Genomic DNA, 26,765 nt, shown 5'->3' with positions numbered 1-26,765 from the left:
ATGTTCATCCAGAGGCAGGGCCTCCTGCATGTGCTGTGGACGTGTCAGCGAGCAGTCGGCCTGGCACCTTCCGTCAGAACTGACCTTCTAAGAGAGAGAACCCAGCCTTGAGCGAGCGGCATTTCAACTGCAGGAAGGACGAGGGCGTAGTCGGGAGCATGGTGGGGTTGGGGCGGGGGCACCCCCCCTCCCCCCTCCCTCGGCAGTGGCCAGAGAAGTGCCTCTCTGCACGGAGGTTGGAGAGAGGCCTGAACGGGGGAAGGAGCGCCGAGCGGGCTGGGCCCATCAGGAGGAGGGGACAGCCAGCGCCAGGACCCAAGTCGAGGAGGGGAGGGGCATTGTCCCAGTGCCAGGGAGGTCGCCAGGGCCTGGCGGCACGTGGTTGGCCTGAGTGAGGGGTTGGGATTGTCAGTGGCAGCTGTCGGCCATTTAAAGATTAGAAGTGCCAGGCGCCACGGGCGGTATTTGGATCAACCTGGATGCAGACACAGTTTCTGGGCATGGGGAGCAGATCACTTGTTGGCAGGAGTGTGCACAGTTAGAGGTGAGGGGCTGTTGGGGTCGCAAGGACCCCCTGCAGTGACCAGCACCCCTTGGGTGCCCTCTCTGCCCCGCGACCTCTCTGGTTTGTTCTCTTCTTTGCTGCTGCCGCCCAGGCCTCCTGTCCCTCCTGGACTCCTGGTTGCCTCTCATCTGGCCTTCTGGCCTCCGCTCACCACGCAGTGAGATCTCATGAACTCGGGGGGTCCCGTCCCCATCGGAGTCACCTGTGGGGGATGAACGTGTGGCTTTGTTGCAGGACCAGGTTCCTGGTGCCCTGCTTTCTCGTACCTTCTTCCTGGCTGCCAGACACTGGGCATTGATGGTCTACGCCTGGAGTGGCCATGCCCACCTTCCCAGAGCCGGGCAGTGCCCCTCTCCACAGTGCAGCTGTGCAGACCCCAGTGAGCACTCCTGCGGTTCCCGGCTGGTGTTCTTCCCTCCACAACACTCCTCAAGGGGAGATGGGGCAGGTGCGTCCTGGTGTCCCCAGGGTCTGATACACAGCTGGTGCTGGGTCAGGCCTGAGAGGGTCTCCATCGAGAACCTCCTTGGTCTGTTGGTGATGAGCTAGAGCCACAGCGGGACCCCATCCTGGGCTGTGGGGAGAGCTCCCTCCCCAGCTGAATCAGAGCCATGCCCTGGCCTGGAGGACTCATGGTCCAAGGACGTTCTGACAGCGTGGGAAGGTCACTCACAGCACCAACTGCAGAAGGAGGTTAAAGTGAGGCTCTTTCTGGTGTTTTGGCTGAGGCCTACAGGCTGGACCAAGTGCCTCCACATTCCAGGCAAGGGAGCAGACCTCCTGTGCGTGTCTTCCCGAGGGGGAGCCTGAACACCAGCCGGCGTCCTTAGCGTCAGCCGTCGGAGGCTGTGAGAGGGCTGCGGCCGAGGAGGAGGAGGGAGGGGTTTCTTGGGAGAGAGAGTCATGTGCTGTGCGTCTCCCCCCTCCTCCCCGACAGAGAGGAACTGAGTGTTTCGTCCTCAGTACTCATACTAGGTCGGAGTGGGGGCCTCCAGAGAACCACGTGAAGCTTGGCACGTGTTCCCAGGAGCATGCAGAACAGGGTTTGCCGGGGTCCCGCCCCGGCGGAGTCCAGGTTCCTGAGGGATGGACGGCGTCGGCGCGATGAGGGAGGGGGAAAATAAAGGGGACGTGAGACTTGGGTTGGTGTTAGCAAGTCCGACTTTACTGTGCACAAGTGTCGTTTATATATTTTTCAGGATTAGTACAGAAATAGTTTTACAAATATTCTCAGAGAGATAAGGAAGTAAGAAACGAGCACAAGAATATTTATTAGCATTCCATTCTATAGAGCATAAGGTTAATGATCGTCTTCTCTGCAATTAACTAGTGTTTGTTGTCTCTAAGCTAAAGGAGATAGGTACCTAGGCGTCTGTTGTAATTCACGGTAAAGTTAAATCAAAGAGAGAAGGTCCAGGCCTCCGGACAGGACAGCAGCCCGTCTGGTTACATCCTGGTGGAGCCATCCCTGCCTCCCTCAATCATTTACGCCATTAGTGTAGATGGTTAATGGGGACAAAAGGCGACTCCAGGGTGTTTATCCCCAGGGCTATCTGCATTCTCAGCGGGCAGTTAAACATCTTTACTTTTTCGCGCCCTTTAGGGGGTGAAAGCATTCCTTTGTCTTTTAGATTGTAGAGCTAACGGTCCCTTAAGTACACTGCCGGAGAAAGTATCATATTGTTAGTAAAGTAAAGGGCTGAAAAGCTAAACTAAACTATATATCTTCAAGAATAAAAAAGAGAAATAAGTATACACATAACCTTGATAGAAAGCATGCATATAATTCAGAAAATATCGGGGGTGTTGGCCGGCCATCCTTCACCGAGGGGCATTCTTGCACCCCTCGGCCCTTCTACTCACCAATTATTTATTATTTATTGCTTTTAGGAGAAAACCTCTATAACATTTTAACAGAAAGCAGAAGGTCAAGAATAATATATAGATACTTCTTGATCATCCAATTAACCAGCAAACTTAGAAGGACGATGCATATGTATATTTAGACAAAGAACTGGAGGGAGAAGGAAACATTAACCAGATGGAGGCCATAAACCTAATTCGACATCTTATCTGGGCAGGATTCCTTTCTGATTGTCTCAAATGGGACTGTGTGCTCCTCCATTAATTAACTGAAAAATATCTTGAAAGTTACCTGCAGGTGGTCACATTCTCTTACTATATCTAATTTTCCCGGGAGGTAGTGCCTCCCAAGCAGCCACCCAAAGGAGTGAAAACTGGAGGTTAAGAAAGGAAAAGGAATGAAGGGCAATTAGAAGCAGCACAGGTTTCAGAACTGTGTGAGGGGCTGGCCGGTTATTCTTCACCAAGGGGCGGCCCTGCACCCCTCGGCGTTAATCGGCTGGACCCTGTCAAACAGCCGATCAAATGATGTAGCCACGGCTCCCAGCAAGGGTTAGAGTCCGGGTGCGAGCCGTGAGTGCACCAGCCTGAGAGCGAGCGAGCGTGAGTGCTGCCACGTTGGGAGCCGCTGAGGCAGCCAGTCCCGCCAGGAGTGCAGGGGTAAAGGGACGGACAGATGGTTGGCAGATGGGGGCACACTGACATGTCTTTTCTGGAACCAATTGTAGACCCCGTAGAGGGAGAGGCCTGGGGTTGTCTTGTATTCCACTTGGGGGTACTGATCCCGCAGAGAAGTGAACGGCTGGGCGTTCGGAGTCCAGGGTGGATCCCCAACGCTGGGCAGAGGGGAAGTGGCACTGTGTTGGCAGAGCTGTGAGTGGTGGCCTGGTGCAGCTTCCCTAGGAGCCCGTGGGAGCCCCACTGAGAGGCCAGGGACAGCCCTGGAATCTGCCACCCAGGGGCCTGCACCAGCTGGACACACCCGTGGTGATCGGGGAGGCCTTCCCTGTGCGGCTCTCCTCCCCTCCTCTTCTGCTCCGAGGGTTCGGAGGAGCCTGGAGAAGGGGTGCAGGGCAGGGAGAAGGCACGGGTGAGGTGAGGAAGGCGCGGGCCGGCCACAGCCTGCTGCACTGCAGGCCTCTGTCCCCGAGGCCGACCCGAGCTGGGGGCTGGGAGTCCAGGCGCAGGAGTGTTGGTGTGTATCACAGTGCCAGCTGGAGACTGTTCTCGAGACGGTGTCTGGAGGACGGTTTGTTATGGGAGCAGGGCTGGGAGGTGCAGAACCTGCCACGACTTCGTGAGAGGGCCACGCCGATGCCCGCAGGGTGAGCGGGGGCTGAGGAGGGAGGAGAAGGGGTCTTGGCTTGTCCCCAGTCCTCCTGGTCAGAGGCAGTCACACCTGCAGGAGCCCGTCTCGCCCTCTCCAGGATGGCCTTCCCAGCGTGCGGCCGGGAGCCTGGCCTGTGCAGTCTCGGGGTTGCCTGGACTGTTCCTTGACAAAGGCCTCCTGCTCTGGGACTTCCTGGCCTCGGCGGTGCAGGCTTCCCGCCCCTGCCCTCGCCAGCTTGGCCTGAACCTCCGTCCTCTTGTGCCTGGACTGGCCCTGCTGCTTCTCTTGTCCCCTCATCCCTTCTCCACAAAGCGTGCGTTTGATTTGTCGCTGGCCCGTCACTCTGAGTCTGCGCCGCCCTCTCAGGCCACTCCCGGAGCTCGCTACGACCCCCTGCCCTCCACGAGGCGGCGTGCACCCTCCCGTGCCTCGTCCCTCGTCCCTCGCCCCTCGCCGCTGCTGGGTCGGGGGAGGCCTCCTGTAAACACACTGTCAGGTCGGCCCTCGGCACCTCACCCTCCTTACGGCGTGCACCGCCTGGAACGGCCTCATCTGTCTGTTCACCTGCTCGTCACTAGCGTCCTCCCTGGAAGGTGAGCACCTGGCAGCAGGGCCTTCCCTCCCTCATCGTTCATGACATGCCCCCATGGGCGCCATGCCGGTGTCGTGGTCTCAGAGAGACGGGAGGCTGTCCCAGGTGGCGGGAGCCGAGCGTGTTCCTCACCACCAGACGGCTTTCGGGAAACCGAGGGCGGAGTCCCTGCCTGGCCCCGGCATCCCGAGTGTGCAGAGAGGCAGGATTCTGTCTTTGGGTGGCCGGGCAGGGTCCCCAGCTTGGGCTCAGAATCGACTGCGTGTCATTCTCAGCATTGTTTCAGTATTTGGGAGGGGCCTGGCTCCTCTCTCTGTGCCCCAAGAAGAGTCCCCGGATTGGGATGTGACCACCATACAGCCACCAGGGCGTGGGGGCATAGGCTCTTGCTGTTTGCTTCTCGTGTGGGAAGGGGCAACGGCAGGCCAGACCCACCTGCCCAGCTACACAGGCCCCAGAGTGGGGGCCGGGCTGATTTATGTGCCTGGCACAAATTGGGCTCACCTGTGCTGGCATAATTAAAGTGGGATTTGGTAGCACCGTCTTCTGCAGAAAAGGCATTTGGGATGTCAGAATGAGGCATGTAAGTACAAAACAGTTATGTTTGCAGGTTACGAATTGAACGAGGACTAAATTCATTTAAACCAAAAGCTGGCTTAAGGGGAACTTCTTGCTGCTGACATTTCATCCTTTCCCACGTGAGCTCCCAGGAGAGTGGTATCTGCAGGGCCAGCTCTAGCTGCTGCCGTCGCCGGTGCTGTGTTTGACGTGTGGATCCAGAATCGAAAGCCTCTGTGGGCCGCAGCGCAGCCCTGGTCTGTCCTCAGTTGTCGTGATGGGCTCTGTCTTCTAGAGGCCCAGGCAGGCCGCCCTATGTGCCCCGGGGAGCCTTCTGTCCCCCTCTGCCTTTCCTGGCCGGCCATGGCTTCCTGCAGGGTGTCAGTAATCAAACCACAGCGACCGGAATAACAGATCTGCCTGTTGAGCAGTTGGCTGGAGAGCTGCGGTCATTACTTATCTGGAGACGCTTTTGCTCAAGGCAGCTGAAGAGCACACTTGTTATTTCCATCGGTGGTTTTCAGACGCTGGCTGCATATTTAATTCCCTGCTCGGTTCTTTGGGGGGGTCCCTTTCTCCCACTCCTGGGGGGGGCGTTTCACAGCTTGTGATCAGGACTCAGACTTGTGGGTGGTCCCCCCAATCCCACACTCCCCACCGTATTCCCAGAGTCCAGGGTGCCATCCGTGACTGTCAGTCTGCCTGGGGCCACTGAGGGCCTCCTCATCCGTGGTTCTGTCTGCCGTGCCACATGCCACACTGCGGGGTGCCTGGGTGGGGAGTATGCTCCTCCCCTGCTCCTACTGTCACCCCCTCCCCCCAAGTTGTCCCCTTTGGGACCTAGTCTAGTTTTCTGCTGCCTGTGGTTCACTGCTGCTGAGGTCCTGGAGCCACTGACCTCAGACGCTCCGGGTGCTGGGCGGTGCCTGGTGCCTCCCAGCCTCTGTTGCCTGTCTGCTGGGAGCCCTGCTCTGTGGAGGGGCCGGGGAGGGCAGTCTTTCGGTACAGCCTCATTTCTTCTTGCCCTCCCTCCTCGCGCTTCCTCATACGCTTATTCTTTCAAACAGGACTGTGTTCATCGAGCATTACTGCATGCCATATGCCTCTACCCAGGTGACAGAGTCGACGTGGCCCGTGTCCTCACTGAGTTTGTCATCTAGCCAGCGTGGGCAAGGACTGCATGGCTGGGGGGGACTAGCCCAGAATGTGATGCAGGCTGACTTGAGGGATGGCCCCTGAAGAAGTGGGGGACGTTGAATTTGAGACCTGAAGCACAAGTAGGAGTTGTCCGTTTGCGGGGGTCTCCAGGCAGGGGGAGCAGATGGCCGGAGAGACGGTGGCACAGCCAAGGGGCAGGCCTGTGTGGCCGGGGCCTGGAGCCTGAGTCCAGGGTGCTGGCGCCTTAAAGGAAGCGGTCTGTCTCCTTTTAGTTGTGGCGCTGGTGGCCCGAGAGGGGGCAGTGCCCCATCCGCAGAGCCTATTCCAGGTGTTGACCTGACGCGCCCTGGGAGCAGAGGAGAAGGCTGTCTTTGAGTGGCAGACCTGGGGGTTGTGTCTGGGTTGGACGTGTTTGGTGCTGGTGGTGGGTGCAGCAACAGGCTTGGTGTCTGTGGGGAACCTGCCGTGTGCTCACCCATGCCAGGACCTGGGGTCCTCTCACGCGCCCTCATCGTGGCCTTCTCTGGCAGGTAGACTCTTATTCTCACGTTACAGAAGAAGAGGGGTCGGAGACTCAGAGAGGCGGCATGACTCACCCTCCTGCACCCGCAGGTTCAGGCTCCGGGCGAGCGAGGCCTTGCTGGCTCCCAGGCCTCTGAGCTCTGCACAGCGCAGCCTGCTCCTGCTGCCTCTTCCGTCTGATGAATATGCATCGAGCATGTGTTGGCCCTGTGCTGGCTGGGGGGTGCGATGGGCCTGCTCGGCAGGCACAGAGCGGATCACCTAGCTGGCAGGCGCGGGAGCAGCCGTTCCCTTTGGTGAGGCGATGGGAAGCAGCGTGTTTGTTCCTTCCAGGCCTTCAGTGACTGGCCTGGGTGTTCCTTGGTGTCTGAACAGCCTCCAGGATGGAGACGCTTCAGGAGCAGAGTGTCTGCCCTGTGCCTGGACACAGGGGGTGTGGGATCTCCCCTTGGTGGCAGGCTTCCACAGTGAGAAGGACAGTATTCAAGTTGGTCTATTTAAAATTCCCATAATTGGAAGGAGAATATTTCTAGTCCCTAATGACAAAGGATTATAAATCTTTTCCGATTAAAGAGGAGTGAATTCAGAGGGTAGGAAGAAAGGACTTGAAAACAAATTGGCAGCACAACCCCCCTTCCTTTTGCTGATGGGGAAAGTGGTTAATTAGGTGATTTTTCTCTTCCTCTGACACGTGCAAATGAGACTCCGTTAATAACTGAGCTGTTACATAAATGATAAAATTTTAACACCAATGTCAACTTGTCAGGCGGGTCTGGAGAAAGAGGTGAGCCTGAGGGAGAGACGCTGGGGCTCCTGCACCTCAGCCCAGCCAGGGGCGGGCCCTCCTCAGATCCCTGGGGCTTTGCTGTGGGCGGGGCCATTCATTTCCACCCTCCAAACCCCTCCAGGACCAGAATTATTATTTAAGATGATAAGAAAAACAGAATGAGTTGCCAAGATGAAGTTAAGCTATCCAGGCAGGGCTGGAGGCTTGGGCACACTTCCCTCTGTTTCTCAGCCTGCTTCCTGGGTGCTGGTCAGGACCCGTCTGAGGACTGCCTGGTGCGCAGCCAGAGTCCAGGACCGAGGACAGCTCCCTGTGCATTGGTCGGGGTGGGGGGGGACCCATTGGGGCTCTGAGCGTGGAGGGGGAGGTTTGAGCATGTCAGATGTGGGCGGGGAGGGCGAGTGGGAGCAGCCAAGCCATGCTCTCTGCTCAGTAGGTCAGAGCAAGACCCCCGTTGCATTGTAAAGGCCAGGTGACATTTATCACCACCCTCCAGGAAACAGGTTTTTCATTCTCATAAGTGCCTAGCTGTGACATTCTTTCGAATCTCTTATTCCTGCCAAAAAGCTGGAATCCAAAAAGCTGCTTCTTTGTCTCCTGGGGTTTCGGGAGTAAACCGGAACTCAGACATCAGTCAGGTGGGCTTTGTCAGCTCTGCCCTTGTCCCCCCGCAGCCTTGATCGGCAGTCCCCTGGGTTCCCTGCTCTGGCCTGGGGCAGCAGCATGCATCCGTCTCTAAGACCTTGACTCCTCACCCCAGTCTGTCAGCGAGTAATATTGACCACCTCTGTCCCCGAGCTGCCCTAGGCGGTGTGTGGCTGGAAGTGAAGTGTGAATTAACTCCACCCTGCAGGGAGCCTGCCACCAGCTCCAGCTGGTATGAGGGTTCAGTCCTCGTTTACTCCACGTGACACGAGGAGCATCGGTGCCCTTGGTTCCCACGGCCAGGGGTGGCCCAGTGGGGGGATTCAGGAAGCGATGGTTGGGCAGGTTTCCATACTGCGGGTATGAGGCCTCTAAACTGTATCTAGCGGATGTTTGAAGAGACGTGGGTCTTCTGGTCCAGGTTTCTGGGGCTCTGATGTCTCCCTTCCTGACATGTGCTCTTCTGTCTGTGGTGCCTGCCTGGCCTCCGGGTGGCGGACTGTTAGTACAGTAAAGATGGGTGGCTGTCTCTTTTGCAAATCTAAAATGAGATTTTATTTTTTAAATAAAAAGAAAAAAATGCTTGAACATTTGCAGCTGGAAGATAGCAGAGATTAGAAGTGTTACTTATCTCTGTAGCACAAAAGAAGGCAAAGGAGAAGAATAAGTTGCTGGCAAATGCTGACAACAGAGGACGCGTGAACTGCCGTGGGAAGTTGCCTGTGTTCAGGAGCTGAGTGAGACCTTGGCCGGCTCAGGGGTCAGGTGCTGTGGCATGAAGTGTGGAGGGCGGGCGTCTCAGCCTAGTGAGAAAGTGACCGCGGCTGCTGTCCTTGAACTTGCTGAATTCCACGTCTCCTGTTTCAATAGTGCCGTGGCCTGTGCTCAGTGGAGTGCCCAGGTGGGCATGCGACAGCCGTACGTAGGAACGTGACGGCTCCCTAGGGCCTGAGAGCTGAAGCCCCGCTCCTTTGCAGGCCCCCAGGGCCCTCAGCACGTGCTCTCAGTCTCGCCCCATCACTGTCCCATCCGCTCTGGTGGGCAGGCAACAGTGTCTCGTTGGGTTTCGGTTGCAGTCGTCTGATGACAGGCAGGCGAGCCCCTTTCCTCTGTTACTGCCCTTTGGACGTCTTGTTGTGTGATGGTCGTGGTCAGAGCTTCTGCCCGTGTTTCTGTTGAGTGGTTTGGTTTGTGCTTACTGATCTGTAGGCGTTCTTTACATAATCTGCCTGTGTCTATATGGCACATATCTTCTCTCACTGTGTGGCTTAATTTTTAATGCTTCCATTGGTGTCTTCTGGTGAATAGAAGATCTTAATTTTGAGTCCAATTTACCAGTTTTTTCCTACGTGATTACTTCTTTTTCTGTCCTCTTTAAATTTTTGTTACTTAGATCAGAAAAATGTTCTCTAAGGTTTTTTCTCAAAAACTTTATTGTCTTGCCTTTCACGTTTGTATCCACCATCCATCTGAAATTTGTGGAATGGTGTGAAATGCAGGGTTTAAGAATGATGCTTTTCCAGATGGATGACCGGATGACCTGGCCATTTTTTGAAAAGACCGCTTTTCCCTCTTGGACTGTTGAAACCAATCAGCTATACACGTGTAGTCTGTACCTCTTCTCTGCTTCCTGAGTTTATTAGTCAATCCTTCCGCCCCCATTTCCTTCTGATGAGTGCAGACAGAGAAGAAAAGAGGCCAGAACACTGAGCCCTGGAGGAGTGCACCTTTCCGAGGCTGGGAAAGGAGGAGGGACACGCCAAAGAGGCTGGGAGGGAGTGTTTGCCGGGGAAAGAAGCCAGCATCGCGGGCGTTCTGGAGCCGTGTGCTGAGGGTGTTTCACGGAGCAGGGAGTGACCAACTGTGCAAAGCTGCGGCTTGACCCGGTCAGAGGAGGCTTTCGAGTTTCGCTGCGTGGAGTTTGTGGTGGCCTTGACCATAGTGGGTTCTGTGGGGTGGCGTAGGGGAAACCTGATTGGAATGGGTTTGAGAGAGGACGAATGAAGGGATAGTGAGGTGGGTGGGTTGGTTTGTTTCTGTAAAGGAATGGGAGACGGGCTGGCATCTGGAGGGGAGGTGTGCAGACAGGACGGGTTTTGTTTGTGGACGGGAGACGCTCTGGTGTGTTTGCATGTTGGTGGGAAGGGGCCAGCAGAGGGGAGAGGAGCTGGGGGGATGTGCATCACTGACGAGAGGAGTTGGAGGTGGGGTCTGCCTGAGCCTGGAATGTGGACAGTCAGCCATGGCAGCAGGAAGGGATGCACAGAGGAAAGTAGTCGGGCAGGTGGCTTGGTTGGCACTTATGGAACATCTCGTTTGTTTCTGTTTTCTCAAGGAAGTACAAAGCGAGGCTTACCAGCTAAGCCTGAGATTGGTGAAGGCAGAATGACATGAAATAGTTGTCCCAGGTGGGAGGACCAGGGAGTGTAGTGCGATTGCCCCTAGAGGATGGCCGTCCTGACTCTCCAATGGGCCCAGCCAGTGGGGGGTGTGCTCGTCCTCAGTGGCACTCAGCTGTGCTGGAGCGGGGCTGCTGGAGCGGGGCTGGACTTGGCCAGCCTTGGGCTTTGTCAGCTGGCTACAGTGACGTCGAGAGTGGCAGCAGGAGTGAGGATGTGTGCAAAGGAGTAGTTACTGTGATCGATACTGGAATTTTCCACTGGATAAGGAGGGAAGCGAGGATGGAGGTGAGAGACGGCGAGGAGAAAGTGGAGTCAGCGGTCTGTGGTTGCAGGACTGAAGTGGGCCTCAGGGGTGGGAAGGGATGGTCACTAGGTGGGATCAAAGCATAGTTATGGTTGCTGGAAGGACCCCACCGGGTGGGAGCGCTGAAGTCAGAGGGGTCGGGTGCCCCACGGGGAGCAGGGCAGGAGCTGAGAAGGCAGATATTAGGGGTCATCTTCATGACCTTGAGGTCAGCAAGATTATGAGGCAGGTTTGCTTTGGGGATTGGCAATGAACCACAAGCTAAAATTGTAGGGAAGTAGGCCGAATCTTGTTGGTTCTCAAAGGTGCTGCTTGTGTGTCTTGTTTCTTGTCTCCCCTCTCGCCTGAGTGCAAGGGGCACAGCAGAAGTGCTATGAGCAGTGCCTCACGCGCTGCTACGCATGTCGTCTGTGTGGTCGGCCATCATCTGTTGAGGGCAGGGTCCAGTTGCACGGTGAGGGCTGCTGATTCAGTGTTGGGATGGGGTCCTGGGGCCCTGAAGATGGCCACCCTCGCTGACCATGGGCCGTGCCCTCCTGGGTCCCCTGTGGTGGCTGCCCATCGTTTCTGGTGCTGCGCTCACACACCTCAGAACAGTGACCAGTGAGTGACCGTGAATTTGTTCCTGCATCGGCGTATCTGCAGCCTCCTGGCAGCTGGGCCGTGCCCAGTGCTGCCTGACTGGTTCCAGACTTTCTTTGAGTCCCGCACAGTTAGGGATCATCTTTTCCAAGGTGGCGCTTCCCATTTGTGGTGGTTCCTGTGGTTCCATCTGTACTGTTTGTCTCTCCAAGTTGTTTTCGTGTCTTCAGGAGCAGTTTCTGGATATTCCGGCTGGCGACCTGACGTTTTTCATTTTCGTCCTGTGCCTTCTGGCTGACTGAGTGTCCCCCCCGCCCCCAGCCCCCCTGTGCCGTGGTCAGCATTCTTGAGTTTCTCTTGGCAGCCTCACTCTGTTTCCCTTTGATTTGTCAGGAAGGAGCATTTCCTTACCGTCCTGTGCGTTGCGGGGCGAGCGCCAGTGGTCACAAGGTGGGAGCAGGCAGAGGAGCTGACTCGGGGGTGGTTTTCTTCCTCCGGGTTTGCAGTGTCTGCCTTCTCCGTGTGCGGGAAGTTTTGTTTCCACACCTGGAAGGAAGGAGGAAGGACGCAAGAGGGATGTGAGCATTTTATTTGAATAACTTTTTTAAAATTCTGATTACAAAAGGAATACATTTTCATTTAGAACATTTGACAATGTAGGAGAAAAGAAACAGAACAGACGAGAACAAAGGTTTCCCGTAATCCTTTTGCCCAGTGAAAGGCACTATAAATGTGCTGGCTTAGCTTCTTCCTGATATTTATGTGTTATATAAAATATGTGTTTTCCTGATGCAGATTTTAGGAAAATGGAATACTAGTACACTGTTTGGTTTGGGTCTTCTTATTTGTTTCATCTTTGGTGAACGTTTTCCATATTAAATATCCTTTTAAAACATGACTTTTTGGCTGTAAAACTACTTACTTTATGAATACTTCATTTAGCCAAACTCTTATTGTTAGATATTTAATTGTTTTGTTTTCTTTCATTAGTCTAAATAATACTCCAGTTAATACCTGTGTCCCCAGATCTGTTTGCGTCACAAGATTATTCCCTTAGGAGAAATTCTTGGAAGTGGAATTGCTGTTCAAAAAGTATGCATGTTTTTAAAGAAGCCAACCAGTTTTGAATGTTTGCCTTGGGCCAAGTGCGTTTCTATGCACATTGTCTTGTTTACTGCTTAAAAAGACCCTCAGATCTTCTAGAAGAAAAGGCAGGAGAGAATCTGCATGATCTTGGGTTTGACCCTAAGTTTTTAGAGAGAACACCAAAAGCACAATCCATAAAAAAAAAGAATTGATAAATTTGCCATCATTAAAATAGAACACTTTGCTCTGTGAAAGTTCCTATTAAGAGAATGAAAAGACAGGACACTGAGAGGGAGAAAATGTTTGCAAATCACGTATTTGATAAAGAGCTTGTATCCAGAATGTGTGAAGAACTATTAAAACTCAACAGTAAGAAACGACCTGATTTTGAAATGAGTGAAAGGTCTGAACAGACATGGCACTAAAGAAGATGTACAGAGGGCAAATGAGCATAAGAAAGGATGCTGCACATCGTTTGTCGTCAGGGAAATGCAGATTAAGACAACAACGAGATACCACACCTATTAGGAGGGCAGAAGTGGAAAACAACTCACAACACCAAATGCTGGCGAGGATGTGGAGTGACAAGAACTAATCAGTCAGTCTAAGGCTTAAAGAGGTGAGGGGATTTGTGTGTTAGGGTCAGTGAGACAGGCTTCCCGGGACAGGTGTGGGGCCAGACGCCGGGAGCTGCCCCGCTGCCCCTGCACTCACTGTGTGATTCTGGGCGGAGGAGCTCGCTGTCATCTGTGCACTTTGGGTGCCTCGATGGGAGTCAGCAGGGCCTCCCTACGAAGGGGAACGGGAGGTAGAAGTGAGTTGCCACGATCGTGTTCCATGGGGCCACGCCTACCCGCTGCAGCCTGCTCCTCGTTAGCCGTTATGGCACAGCCCACAGCTGCTAGTGGGAGCCAGGTTCGGACTGAAGATCAGCTCGTTTGTCCCATGCTGTTTTGGATACCAAGGGGTGCTTCAACCTTTCTGATCAAACCGTTCTCTAACAGGCACGCTCTCTGAAATGTATGCTTAGTCCTGACTTCATTTCAGCCCCCTGCCTGGGCCTGAGGGGACGGTGTTCCTCTCTCAGCCAAGAGGCCCTGTCATCCTCACTGCCCCAGCCCGTCTGTTTGAGGGGTGCATGCCGGAGATGTGGGCTCTGCTGGACCTCACTGTCAACAGAGCCTTGCAGGGTGCTGTGTGTGGCTGGGTTTTTAACAGTTGGTGTTCTGTTTGGGCCCCCACATCCAGGTCAGGTTCAGTATGCTGACAGTAACTCTTCTCTTGTGGACAGTGCTCTGGGTTTCGACCGATCGTGGTGCGTCCACCACCGCAGCCTGATACGGAACAGTTCTGTCACCTACAGATGCCCTGCGCCACCCTCTGCGGGCAGCCCCCACCCCGTCCTCACCCGCCCCTGGGGTTTTTAAAGGGAAGAACTTCAGTGGGCTCTGAAGTCAGGTTTCCAAACGGGTGGCCCCCGTCTCTTCCCTGCTCTTCTCAAACTCAGAGCCACCTTGTTGTGTTTAAAGCTGCGTCCTTTAGCTCGGCCTGTGACCCTCTGGATTCCCAGCTGCACCCTCCCCTCTCTTTTGGGTACCCTGTTCCTCTGCCACCTTCACTTTGAGTCTGAGAAGAGCAGAGCTCTCTAAGGGGAGTCCAGTCCATCCCCCGTTTGCAGCATTTCCCGGGCCCCACAGAGGAGGTGTAGGCAGTGCCAGCAGCTGTGTAGATTCCTCTCTGGCTGTCCCCCTCTCTGTCTTTGTCCTGCTCCTTGTCACTGACTGAGCCATTTGTCTGGAGTCTCTAATTAGAGGGACGCTGGCAGCTTTCGTCTTTAATTACCATGTTATTGGGACCTTGTTAGTTCTGTGGCTGAGGCCCGAGTGAGGCGATGTCAGTAATGCCTTTGACCCTTTGCCGCAGCTGAGTCTTCTCTGTCGTCTTGCCTTTGGGTTTGATGCATTGTGGGGCCTGACCCCCTCCCTCTTAGATATCCTGGCCTGACACGGCCTGTGGGGCTGGGCTGATCTTTGTGGGTTCATTTGCCAAACTCTTGGCAATAGGATCTGAAGGAAGCAGGCAGTGGGCGTTGCTGTGCTCCTGGGTCGTGCCGGGTCCTCCTGCAGACGTCTTAGCGGAGCTCGGAGGGGGAGCCGGTCCCCGTGGCAGGAGGTGCCCACGGCCAGGCTTGGGCAGAGCAGTTGGACGTTCTGATTTTCTCAGGTGAGAACCTGTTAGGTGAGAATGGTATGACAGTATTTTTTTAAACTAGAATCTTATTGAGGTGTCATTTACTAATAGTAAAATGCAAAACCTTGATGTACAGCTCGTGGACACTTCACCTAAGTACTATCCGTGTTGCCAGAAGTGAAGTTCCCCTGTGTGCCTCCCCGTCAGTCCCCACCCCACCGGAGGCAGCCACTGTTCAGACCTCTTTTACCGTAGATAAGTCTTGCCGATTCTGGAACTTAATCATCTCATAAGAAAGAGAACAGACCACTGATCCCACAGCGACGTAGGTGAACCTTAAACGTGTCAAACCAAGTGTGCCAGAAAGAAGAGACTCCGGCGGTGCCGCGGCCTCTACTCTCCTCTGCTGTTGTCGAGTGCCGTCTCCTGGTCCGGCCACAGTGCGGGTCTGGTCCGGTTCTTGGCCTCACAAGTACGGCTGGTAGAGGGCTCCTGTACAAGTCCGTTGGAGGACACGTGCATTTGCGTCCTTGTGCTCATCCTGGGAGCGGAGTGGCTGTGCCGTGAGCTTGCTGGGAAGCCGCCGGTTGCCCTGCTGCCAGCCCCGAGTGACGAGGCCCGCGCTCGTCTGCCCCGAGGCCCGCGCTCGTCTGCCCCCGGCGCTGCTGTTGTCGGCCCTTCGTCCCTGGTGGGGGCCAGGCCCTGCTCCCGCTTCCCATGGGCTGCCCGTAACTGAGTGCGTCGAGCGCCTCCTCGTGTGCTCTGGGCTGCTCAGGCTCTTGTGAAAGGCTCTCAGGATAGCTGTTAGTTACAGTTTTCTGTCTATTTGTTCATAATCTTTATACCTTTTTCTTTCTTTTTAAAAAATAATTTTTAGAGGAGCTTTTAATAGCTTAAGGAAATGGGCCCTTTGTCTGAAAACGTGGTTTCCCAGTTTGACATTTTTCCTCTATTTGGTTATAAAGTTTTCTGCCACACATTAATTTCTAATTTTTATCTAGTTGAATACGTCAGCCTTTTCTTTTAGTGCTTCTGTGTGGTTTGTTTTTGTGTGAGTGTGGAAAGGACTTTCTCTTTCCTGAGTCACTAAAATGTTCTCCCGTGTTTTCCTCTGTCTTGATTTTATGTTTTCTGTCTAACACCTTTGCCCCACTGAGACTGTCTTTTGATAGGAGCTATGAATTAGGTTTCGTTTCATGTTTTTGCCAGAGAGCTTCCTGGTTGTCCTAACGTGGTTTTGTGAATAACCAGTCTTTTCTCTAAGCCAATTTCCTATATGAATTTGAGTCTCCATTAGGAGTGTCAGATTCCATGTCATTGTTTTGACAGTAATAACACCACCTTGCTTTAGTTGTTGGAGCTGTGTGCTGTGGTTTAAATACCCAGCCAGCAACTTTCTCATTACATTTTTAACGTATTTCCTGACATCTTGTTTGTTTATTTTTCCATGTGAACTTCAAGTTCAGTTTCTCTACTTCCACAGAACTGGGGTTTTAGTTGGCAGCACCTTAACCACATGGGCTTGTTCAGGGGAGCGTTGGCGTCTTTATGACGCTGATTCCCAGATGCTCTCCCGGAATGTGCCTGTTTGTTGGTTTTTCTTTTGTAATCCTTAGTATTTAAAATAATCTTCATATAGATTTTACACCATTCTTTTTACTCATTTTTATCTTTTTTTGTTGTTTTTGTTGGGATCTTTTCTTCCACTATATCTGCTAACATTTCATTTGGTGCACCACAATAATAGTCACATCTAATCTATGAAACAGAGGAATAAGTCCTTGTTCAAAATCACAGTTGAGAGCATGGGCTCTGAATCAGGCAGATGTGGTTTCTAATCTTGGTTCTGATTTTACGGAGCCCACTTTCTTAGCCTTTCTAAGCCTCCTTTCCTTTACTGGCTGTGACAGAGGTGCTGGGCCAAGCTCAGCAGTGCTTCGTAAGCGTGCTGGATAAGGAGTACGTCATCCTGGCTTCTCGGCGCCCTCCCAGGAGCACTCACCCATACCCTGGGAGGTCTGATGATGGCCATTGCTTCCAGTGTATCTTTTAAGTGTGGTCCCTCCTTTCCAAACTCCTCTGTCTTTCCAGGGCTGAGGTCCCCCCTCACTCACTTGTCAGCAGACCTGAATGTTCTGGGCCCGGGGGTTCCTCTGCAGCTGTCTTGGCCTCAGCCTCTTCCTCGGCCCAGGCTGGCAGGGGCATGGCAGGCACATCATGCTCTCTTGCTGCAGCAAGCTGCATCCTGTGCATCTCCCAGCCCTCAGGTGCTCTGGCCTCTTCGTCTGCCATTCGTTTCATTTGTTTGTTCATTTAAAACTTTTTTGCTGACCCCTCCTGGGAATTAGATACTCTGCTGGGACTTTGTGTGGCCATTGCCCTCCTGCAGCACACCACCTGAGGGGACAGGGAGTGAGTGGCATGTTATAGGGCATGCTGTGATGGAAGGAAGCTGAGGTGCTGTGGAAACATCTGGGCTGGGGAGGGGCTGGGCAGTTGGCAGAGTCATTCTCCAGAGGCATCTCGAAGAGGAAACCTGAAGGGACAGTGGAAGAGACCAGTAGGGAAGAGAAAGGGCATCTAGACAAGCAGATGACTTGAGTGGAGGCTGGGGGAAAGGAGAGACCCTGGACGAGGGGCTGCAGGCGGTCAGTGCCCTTCTGAGGGAGGTGTGCCCCAAGCGGAACCTTGGCTCCCTCTTAGGGAGTGGTCACTTGGTGACTGCCCCCAGCTTACTTTCCTCTTCTCCTCAGTGACTCAGCTTAGAGGTCTGGGCTTCCCGCTCACTGTGCCTCACTGTGGGCCAGAGGAGGCCTGCAGAGAGAGGAGCAGTGTGGTCCAGCTCTCCTTGGCCCGGCCCGGAGTCACTGCCCTGCCTGGAAGCCCGAGTGCCGTGGGGATCTTCTCTAAGATGCCTCCTAAGCACTTCACATGATTATCATTTAAATGGGGCCTTTTCTACACTGTGATGAAGTTTGGGCTCAGCTCCTTGCTTGTGTAGCTTTGGGATGCTAATCTCATCGACAGATGGCCACTTTGAAATCCATTTCCTATGAAGAATTTGTGTAAAGAGAAGCACTTTTCTTTGTCACCAGCCTGTTTTCTCCTATTGCTTGGTGCTGTATGCCTTTGGGATTGCTGAGCGGGACGGCTTCTCCTGAAAGGCAGTGGTGATGTGTGCACAGGAGGGGGGAGGAGAGTGACTCACCGAGACAAGCCCACAGCTTTCAACATGGTGACTCTTCTTCAGTGTCTGTGGGACGCCCACAGGGTACTGCGGAAGGTGCCCAGCAGTGTCTTCCCAGAAGCATCGGAAGCCTGCCCTTCGTTGTGTCTTTGGGGCCTCACCTCTGCTCCTGTGGGCTGCGTCCCTGAGGGCACGTGCACATAAACTCCTGCTCCTGTCTGTGTTTCTGGAACTTCTGCTTCCTGCCTGCCAAGAAGTTGGATCCCCTTTCTGCGTCAGACTTTTCTGGTAAATCAGAGTAACCTTGGTGTCAGCGTGGTGAGTATTTTTCACTGATGAGCCAGCACGTGGATCAGCAAGGGCTGAGCACCGGTGCCTGTTGAGTTTGTCTCGAGTGTTGCCTTCTGCCACGCCCACAGATGTGGACTCTGATTCACTGACTGTGCACGTGGGGCTATGGTGACACGGTGCACCTCCTCTCCTTGAATTTGTGTAAGAAGCTCATGGGGTAGGGACGTTGAGCCCCATCTGTAGACGAGGAGATTTACACGGAGGCATCTACTCCACAGCAGAATACACCTTCTTCTCCAGTGCATGTGGAACAGTGTTCAGGAACTCAATCAAAAGGAAATTTGGAAATTCACGAATAGGTAGATATTAACGTACTCCTTAATAACAAGTGACTCAAAGAAGAAATCACAGAGGAAATTAGAAAATACTTTGTGGTGAACGAGAATGGAAACATAACACGTAAGGCTTATGGGATACGGCCAAAGCGGTGCTCAGAGGTAAGTTGATAGCTGTACATACCTACATTGAAAAAGAAGAAAGATCTCAAATCAAAACTTAACTTTCCATCTCGTAACAAGCTAGGAAAAGCTGCAGAAGGAAGGACATACTGAAGATTACAGATGAACAAAATAGAGACTAGAGAAATGATAGAGAAAAACAACAAACAAAAAGCTAGTTTTTTGAAAGGATGTATACAGTTGACAAACTTTTAGCTAGACTGACTGAGCCAACATGAGAGAAGTCTCATATCAATAAAACAGGAATGAAAGTAGGACATTATTATTGACCTTACGGAAATATAAAGGATTATAAGAGAATACTATGAACTATTGTATACCAACAAATGAGATAATCTACATGAAATGGACAAATTCCTAGAAATACACAAATTACCAAAACTGACTCAAAAGAAATGGAAAATCTGAATAGACCTATAATAATAAATCAACAACCAAAGTATTTCTAATGAAGAAAAGCCCAGGACTAGATGGCTTCACTGGTGAATTCTACCTTAGGTCTAAAGAAGGAATTAACACCAACTAATTAGGAATTAACACCCACCTCATTTTAGGGTGCTAAGACAACTTCAAAAGAATAAATTTGGATCCCTGTCTTAAACCATGTGCAAAAAGTGACTCAAATGGATTGAAGGCCTAAATGCAAGAACCAAAACGATAAAACTCTTAGAAGAAATGTTGGTGTTATATATCTTTGTGAACTTGTTTTGGGTAATGGTTTCTTAAATACGATGCCAAAAGCATAAGCAACAAAAGAAAAGATAAATAAAGTGGGTTTCATCAAAGTTAAAAACTTAAGTGTATCAAAGGACATTTATCAAGAAAGTAAAAAGTCAATCCATAGAATGGGAGAAAATATTTGCAAAGCATGTATCTGATAAGGATTTGGTATCCAGAATATATAAAGAATTCTTGCAACTCTACATCAAAAAGACAAACAAAATTTAAAAATGGACAAAGGACTTGAATAGACATTTCTCTAAAGAAGACATAGAAATGACGAACAAGGACATGAGAAGATGCTCAGCATCACTAATCAGTAGAGAGACGGGGATCAAAATCACAGTGAGACACCAGTTTCCACCCACTAGGACGCCTGCTATCAAAACAATGGGAAACGAGTGTAGGTGAGGATGCAGAGAAATTCTGCCCTTGTGCTTTGCTGGCAGGATGTAACATGGTGCAGGTGCTGTGGAAGACAGTATGACTTGAACAGACACTTGTACACCCGTCTTCAGAAACAGCAGCATTATTCACAATAGTCAAAAGCTGGAAGCAGCCCAAGTGTCCGTTGGTGGATGGATGGATAAATAAAATGTGATTTATCCATACAATGGGATATTGTTCATCCTTGCAAAGGAATAGCATTCTGACTCATGCTACATCATAGATGAACCTTGAGTGTATCATGCTAAGTGAAATAAGCTAGTCACAAGTGGACAAATATTATGTGAGGTCCCTAGAGTCATCAAATTCAGAGACAGAAAGTAGAATGGTGGGCGCCAGGGGCTGGGGGAGGGGGATGGGAGTTGGAGCTAATAGGGACCGAGTTTCAGTTTGGGAAGATGGAAAGTTCTGGAGATGGACGGTGGGGATGGTTACACAAAAGTGTGAATGTACCAATGCCCCTGAATTGTACCCCTAGAAATGCTTAAAATTTTATGTTATGTATATCTTACCACAAAAGCAAGGAACAAAGGACTTAAGTAGACATTTCTACAAATGGCCAGCAAGCAAACAAAAAGCATTAAAGCTACGGTGGGATAGCCCTTCACCCCCGCTAGGGTGGTGATGATTATATGTCATATGTAACAGTAAAGTTACATAGATAATTATATGTTATTACAGAATACTTTTTATAGTAATTTAAAAAGCAGAAAATAATGAGCATTGCTGAGGATGTGGAGGAGTGGGAACCCTCATAGGTTGCTGGTGGGGACGTAAACTGGTGCAGCCACTGTGGGACGTATTCTGGCAGCTCCTCAAAGCGTTAAACGTGGAGTGACCATGTGACCCAGCAGTTCCACGCCTAGGCATATATCCAAGAGAACTGAAAACACGTTCACACAGAACTCTGCATTTGAGTGTTCATAGCAGTGTCGTCACAACAGGTAAAGGCGGAAAGGACTCAGACGTGCATCAGCGGATGGATAGACAGATGGGTTGTGGGCCATCCATCCGGTGGGCTGTTGCTCACCCGTAAAGGCACTGCGGCGCTGATGCGGGGGCAGTAAGGGTGAACCTCGTGGAGGACGCCAGTGTGTGTGCTTCCTGTAACACGACATGGCCCAGCAGGCGAAGCAGTAGAACCCGGAAGTAGATGAGTGGTCACCAGGGGCCGGGGGCGGGGCACAGTGGGCAGGGACTGCTCCTGGGTGCGGGGTTTCTTTTTGGGGTGGTGAAGATCTTCTTAAATTAGTGTCCATCTTCGGACAGCGTTGTGACTTGACTGAAAACCACTCAGTTGTTTACTTTAAAATGGTTAAAATAGTGGATGCTGTGTAAATTTTATCTCAGTGAAAACAGAGTCAGTTATTCAAAAGATGATTTTGTAATGTTAGTTGATGCCTGAGAAGCAAATGAGGCTCGTGGAGATGCCCCCTGAAGTAAGCTCGTGTCCCTGTGTGTAAGTCGGGTGGGTGGGGAGGCCTCGGCGTGTGGCAGGTCTTCTGGCCCCTGGCCGTTTGGGGCGAGATGAAGCTGAGCGGAGGGTGCTCCTGGCGCGAGGTCCGTGCTGGAGTGGAATGAAGACGAACAGAGTCTGAGCTCAGTGCTGGGAGCTCCTCGGGGAGGGGACACGCCATCCGCTCAGGCTCCTGGGAGCTCGGTCCCTCATGTGTAAACAGGGGCCTTGCAGCGGGTACTCTCGATTTGCTGTTTCTCCCTTGAAATGCCCAGTTGTGTAATTTGCTGTAAAGGGGTCATTTCACAGAAGACAGTCTTTCAGTCACAAGCGCTTAGTCTCTGACGTGTGGGGTCATGTTCAGGATGAGCTCAGAGCCACACGGGAGACAGACATGGGCCTTCTCCCGGCTGGTTGTCCGTGTCTCTGCTTTGGTAGCAGGTCTCTGTATTTCTCTGGTTGCTGGAGTCTTGTGTCTGTGGGCAAAGCAAGGCTGGACCTTTGAGCACTTTATGGAATTTAAATCCTTTTGCCCGTCCTCTTGGCCTCTGCTGGTAAGACACTTTCTTCAGCCCCAACACCGGCCTGTGGATACGGGTCAATGTTTTTCATCCAGCGGCTCTGTAACAGCTGGGCAGAGAATGCCCGAGACTCACTGTGGCCTGTGCTGAGCCCTGTGGGGGAGAACGTCCAGGGTGGACATTGCCTGGGGAGGAACCAGGGGGGTTAGAAGGCCTCGAGGAATGCTGGGAAGGGTGGGCTGCACACCTGCCCGTGTGGGCCCTGGTGCAGGGCTGGCTGTGTGGCTGGGGAGCGAGGTTGGGGACAGCCGTGAGAGGCAAGAACAAGGCCCTGTGGCGCTTGCACTGCTTCTGTGTTCCAGGACGTGTGTCTTTTCTGCTGTGAGCTCCTTGGGGCATTCATCGTTGTATCTCCTGTGCCTGGCTTGGTGGCTGACACACAGTAGGTGCTCAGTTTGCATCAATTTATTGGCCAGTAAACAGTGAGTCCGTGGCTCCCTGTGTGAGCTAGTGACGACTGGTGTAGGGTCAGGACTGAGATAGACTGAGCTGGCACTCTCGCTGCGTCACTGACTTCCTCTCCAGAACCCGGGCGTCCCCGTCTCTACCGGGGCTGATGAGGAGACTTGGCTTGGCCAGGTGGGTGACATTAAATAGACCGTACATGCTACCAGGTGACGCTCATGGCGCTTGCTGGGTGCTGTTGCTCAGGAGGTGGTGGCGCTGTTGAAGCGCTCTTGTGTCCGACATGGCACACGGCTCCCGAGGGTCCCAGGGTGCAGGTCCCCTCCGTGACAGTCACGCCCTCACCTAGCCCTGCTGTTTGTTCCAGCTCCTTCCTCTTTCTGCTCCGAGTCCCACGATGGCTCCCGCACTTCCAGTGCTGCCTGCAGCCTGGTGGCGGGAAGCCGAGGTGCAGCTGCGGGGGGTGTGAGGTAAACTCCAGTGTCTGTTTCTCAGAAGGGGATTGCCCTGGGGGTGAGTTTCCCCCGAGTGGCACGGGTGAGTGGCGGAGGTCTGCTGTCGGCGCCCGGCTCATCTCGAGTCTGCTGCAGCCGATGGGCCAGCTTGGCGTGAGTGCCGCAGCCGCCGAGCGTGCCCTCTCGCCCGGCCTGTGGGAGACTGTGGTGCTGGGCAAAGATATGGGGCGCGAAGATCTCACTGCCCATGCCTCCTTGGAAATGTCTCCCGCTTCCTGCCGGGGTCCCCCTCATGTCCGGCTTGCATGGGGACCCGAGGCCGCTCCCAGGACCTGATGGTCACCGACCCCTCCACGCCTGGTGGTGGGGCCATGTGACGCTCCTGGTACTGATGTGGTTGTCCCCACGGTTGGTCAGGCTCCTCTCCTCCCAGAATTTCAGAAAATTAGGTAAGTATTCATTATTACACCAGACCTTTATTTTTCTACCCTCTCTATTCAGACGCTTGTAAACTTTGCCGCTGAATTGCATTGACCAGAGTCTACTGAACATAGTTGAATGTCCACAGCCGCTCCATTGTGCCCCTCTGGCCCCTGCCCGGCTCTGGGCCTCAGAGCACCCATGGGGCGGACAGATGAGATGGCCTTCTGTTAACTTCCAACGAGAAATGGAATCTGCCTGGGTGTCGGTGTCCTGCAGGGTTCTTTCCCCAGAGTGGGGGCTGTGCTGAAGCCCAGGCCTCACCCGGAGGGCAGTCCCTGTGGAGTCACTACGCTGGTGATGAGGTGACTCCTCCCTGTCCCCCAAGATGAACTCCGGTTCTTGACCCTTGCCCCTTGCACCCCTGGCGGTCCCTGTGCGGTTCTTGCCTGGCTGGCCTGACTCGCGGGTGGGTGTGGGTGGGCTCGTCTTTCCAGGCCCCTTGGTCTCGGTGCATGTTGTTGTGGTTAGGTTTCACCCCAGACGGGAGTCTCTGGTGTCTTTTTACTGCCTTTTCTGGAACCCCGTGTGGTGCTTGCTCTGTGCCATGAAGTTGCATCTCAGGCGCGAGGTGGGCTCTGCCCAGCATTGCTGCCTCATTTGTGCTGTCCTCCTTTCAGACTGATACTCACTCTTGGCATGTGACTAGGGCCTCTGAGTGACACCTCTTCCAGGGAGCCTTCCCCACCGTGTCCGAGCTTATGTGCCCTTCCAGAGACTCACTGCCTTTCCTGTCTGAGCTCCTTTGTTGGCTCCTGGGCCGCAGCCTTGCCTTCTCACTAAACAAACAGCAGAGCTCCTCGGGCAGAGACCTCCTGTTTTCACTTTATTGTCACCTAGGACACTCGGCAGCCAGTCCATAAGAAGGTACCCCATAGACACTTGAAAGCTGATCAGCAGAAATTACTTGGAAGATTGGAAAGGAGTGCCTGCAATGCATCAGGGAATCCCTTAGTTTCTTTACAAAAAGCTGTTCCCGATCTGAAGAGTCTGGAGACACCTCTGTTGGTCTCCTCGGTTCACCGTCCTGCGCTGGTGAGCGGGGGAGACCAGATTGGAACCCACATCTGACCCAGATCCTGCCACCTGCACTGCTCCTGCCTCCTCAACCCCAGCCCCAGGGAGCTCCGTCCAGGTGGTCGTCTTGTTATACTTGGAGTCCCCTGACGCTGCCCCCGCGCGGCCTCCTCCACCCACACCCGCCTTGGAACTGCAGAGGTGCGGTGGGCGGCGCGGCGGCTTCCCCCCGTGAGCACCAGCCGGCCCTCCGAGCGTGGGGGCGTTTACCCAGCACCCCCTCCCGAAGTGTAAGCAGAGCAGCCCTCCAGCAGTCCCGACGAGCACTAACCCTGCCTTTTAAAGGTCATTTCTGTCTCAGTCAGTTCTTAAAGTTCAAGAGGAAATAAACTACTTAGAGCTGGCATTTCTCAAGTCAAGTGTCAACTCTCCAAGCCCCCGAGCCTGGGGTGAGGAGGAAGTGAGATTAATAAGTGAGTTACTGTGTTGACATAGTGATGGGTGAGCAGATGCTCCCCTTACTCTCACCTCTGAGTGAAAAGGATAAAAGAGAAACTAGTAATTTTTAAAATCTCATTTTCTCCTTTCATTTATTTGAGCATGGGAAATGCTTTAGAGATGTTTATTAGAGGAGTGACAGCATTTAGGGGGCTTGTCAGCCATGGTTCCCTGGGTGTCACATGCAGAGAGGCATTGCTCCTCCCGCAGGGGAGCCCCCGTGTAGCGCCCATGATCTGCATGCTTGGTGGGGGCTCCTCTCCAGTGGGGAGACAGCAGTAGTCCAGGAAACAGTGGATGTCAGCATGCCCATGAAGGTGCCACACCTAACTGACTATTGAGTTCTTGTGCTTTGGGTCGAGGACAGCAAAATCGATGGGAAAATAAACAGGCAGAATGGGCTGTATTAATCAGGTACCGCCAAGGCAGCTGGCGGGACTGTAATGCGGCGCGGTGTCGATCGAGTGCAGGCAGGCCGCCTCTGCTTGCCGATGCGCTGCGATCGATCGCGGGCGTGTTGGGAACCTCAGCATCAGAGTCACTAATTGGGCTATTGGACGCCTCCGCAGGGAGATGCAGGGAGATCATGCCATCTCCTCTTTTACCCGCTCAGCTGTCCCACTCTCACAGCCCCCACTTCCCACACGTCCGCTGGGGCTCCCCCCTCCTTGGCCGGGTCCTTCTGTTGGCCTCCTGCCCTGGCTTGGACGGCTTCGGAGACGTCGGGCCAGAGCCCAGCTCCCTGCGCGTGGGGCCTGATCCTCCTCCTGGGCCTAATTCTCTTTTCCCTCCCAGCGTCTTGCATCTGCCACATCCCTGATTGTCTGTACCTCTGTTTTTTGTCTGTCTCCTGCACTAGATGGTGAACTCCTTGAGGGCAGGAGCTGTGATATTAAAAAAATTTTTGTATTGTCTTATTTGTGTCTATTTCTGAAGCAAAGCCCAAGGCTGGACACGCAGGCGTGCTCCCTATGTTGGATGCAGGAATAGTGCGTCCCTCAGCCTCCTCGCTCAGCTCTTGGGCGTGCACAGTCTCTCCACTCCAGGTGGATGGGGGAGACGCAGGGATAATTTGGGGTAATTTATTTTTCTCATCCCAGAGCATCCAATTTTTGGTGGTCATTCCATACCTCTTTAAATGGCCTTGTTTGAATTTGAGGTTTGGTTTTGTGCCACTAGGAGGAGGTGGACCATAATGTTCTAGCAAGCAAGTGGTGACATATCAGCAGTTACCAGGCACCCTCCACGGAGCACGTGTGCATCAGCCTCACACCGCCTTGGCGTGGGGAGACTCACCTCCAGGAGTTACATTATAAGGGCTGCTCCACCATGTGTCCCAGCAGCATGGCCTTCTCTGGTCTCTTGGGGAGATGGAACGATGGAAGGTCCTGACCTGGGGTCTCTTCTTGGGCTCCCACCTGGAGCCGGGCCCAGCAGAAGTCACAGATGTGCCCTGAGGTGGGTGAGTGTGAATGTTGGCCACTGGGGGCCCTTCTGTGTGTACCCTGCCTGCCTCCCTTCCTCCCCTCCACACTCAGGGTGCATCTTGTTGCCGCTGAGAGCTGTGGATCAAGGCCCTTTACACCTGCAGCCATACCCCCAGGGAAGGTGCTGTTGTTCTGAGTTATGTTTCTGCAGCTGGAGCTCAGACAGGCGTGTGCGCCAGGCCACAGAGCATGTCATGGCAGGGCCAGCATCGTGTCCAGATGTGCCAGACTCAAATGTCCATGCTTGCACCACAGTGTCCTCTTGCATGTCTCTCATGTGGACTGTCCACGCTTCATAGATGTGTCAAGGTTTCTAGAGGGACAGAGCTGTGAGAACTGGGCCTGAGGCTGACATTTCCTCACTGTGTGCTCTGCCTCTTTTTCATGAATGTTTCTTATCAAGACCAAGATTGTCCAGGTGTGTGTGAAGGCAGATGCTTCTCTAGGCCCCAAACTCCCTATGCTCTTATCTTTTTACCCTCCCTGCCTTAGAGCGGAGACCACATTTGGTTTAGTGCCTAGTACCTGAGGTTGGATGCTTGGTACCTGAAGCTTAGTGCTTAGTACTTGAGGCTTGGTACTTAGTACCTATGATGTGGTGCTTAGTACTGAAGGCTCAGTGCTTAGTGACCAAGTTTC

The 26,765-nt window shown here is 53.1% G+C and overlaps 1 protein-coding gene across 17 annotated transcripts in view; it reads left to right on the top strand.

Annotated features, from left to right (window-relative positions):
- Positions 1–26,765, top strand: part of MAD1L1 (mitotic arrest deficient 1 like 1) — a 420,727-nt gene that overhangs the window by 125,154 nt on the left and 268,808 nt on the right. Inside the window, exon 1 of one of the 17 annotated variants that reach the window (XM_070231379.1) lies at positions 10,596–10,707. The exons of 12 other annotated variants lie outside the window; for them this stretch is intronic. Coding sequence is in view for 2 of the 5 variants with exons in the window: in XM_070231374.1 (XP_070087475.1) it covers positions 26,018–26,097 (80 nt within the window). In the remaining 3 variants the exon portion in view is untranslated. Of the gene's footprint in view, positions 1–10,595; positions 10,708–14,396; positions 14,618–25,861; positions 26,098–26,765 lie in introns of those variants that run through there. 4 more of the 17 variants (XM_070231380.1, XM_023655136.2, XM_070231374.1 and 1 more) reach the window with 4 other exon arrangements.

This window comes from Equus caballus, chromosome 13, assembly GCF_041296265.1.
Source record: "Equus caballus isolate H_3958 breed thoroughbred chromosome 13, TB-T2T, whole genome shotgun sequence".
NCBI lineage: Eukaryota > Metazoa > Chordata > Mammalia > Perissodactyla > Equidae > Equus > Equus caballus.
The sequence above is the reverse complement of the archived record's forward strand: the minus strand, read 5'-3'. Positions and strand labels throughout refer to the sequence as shown.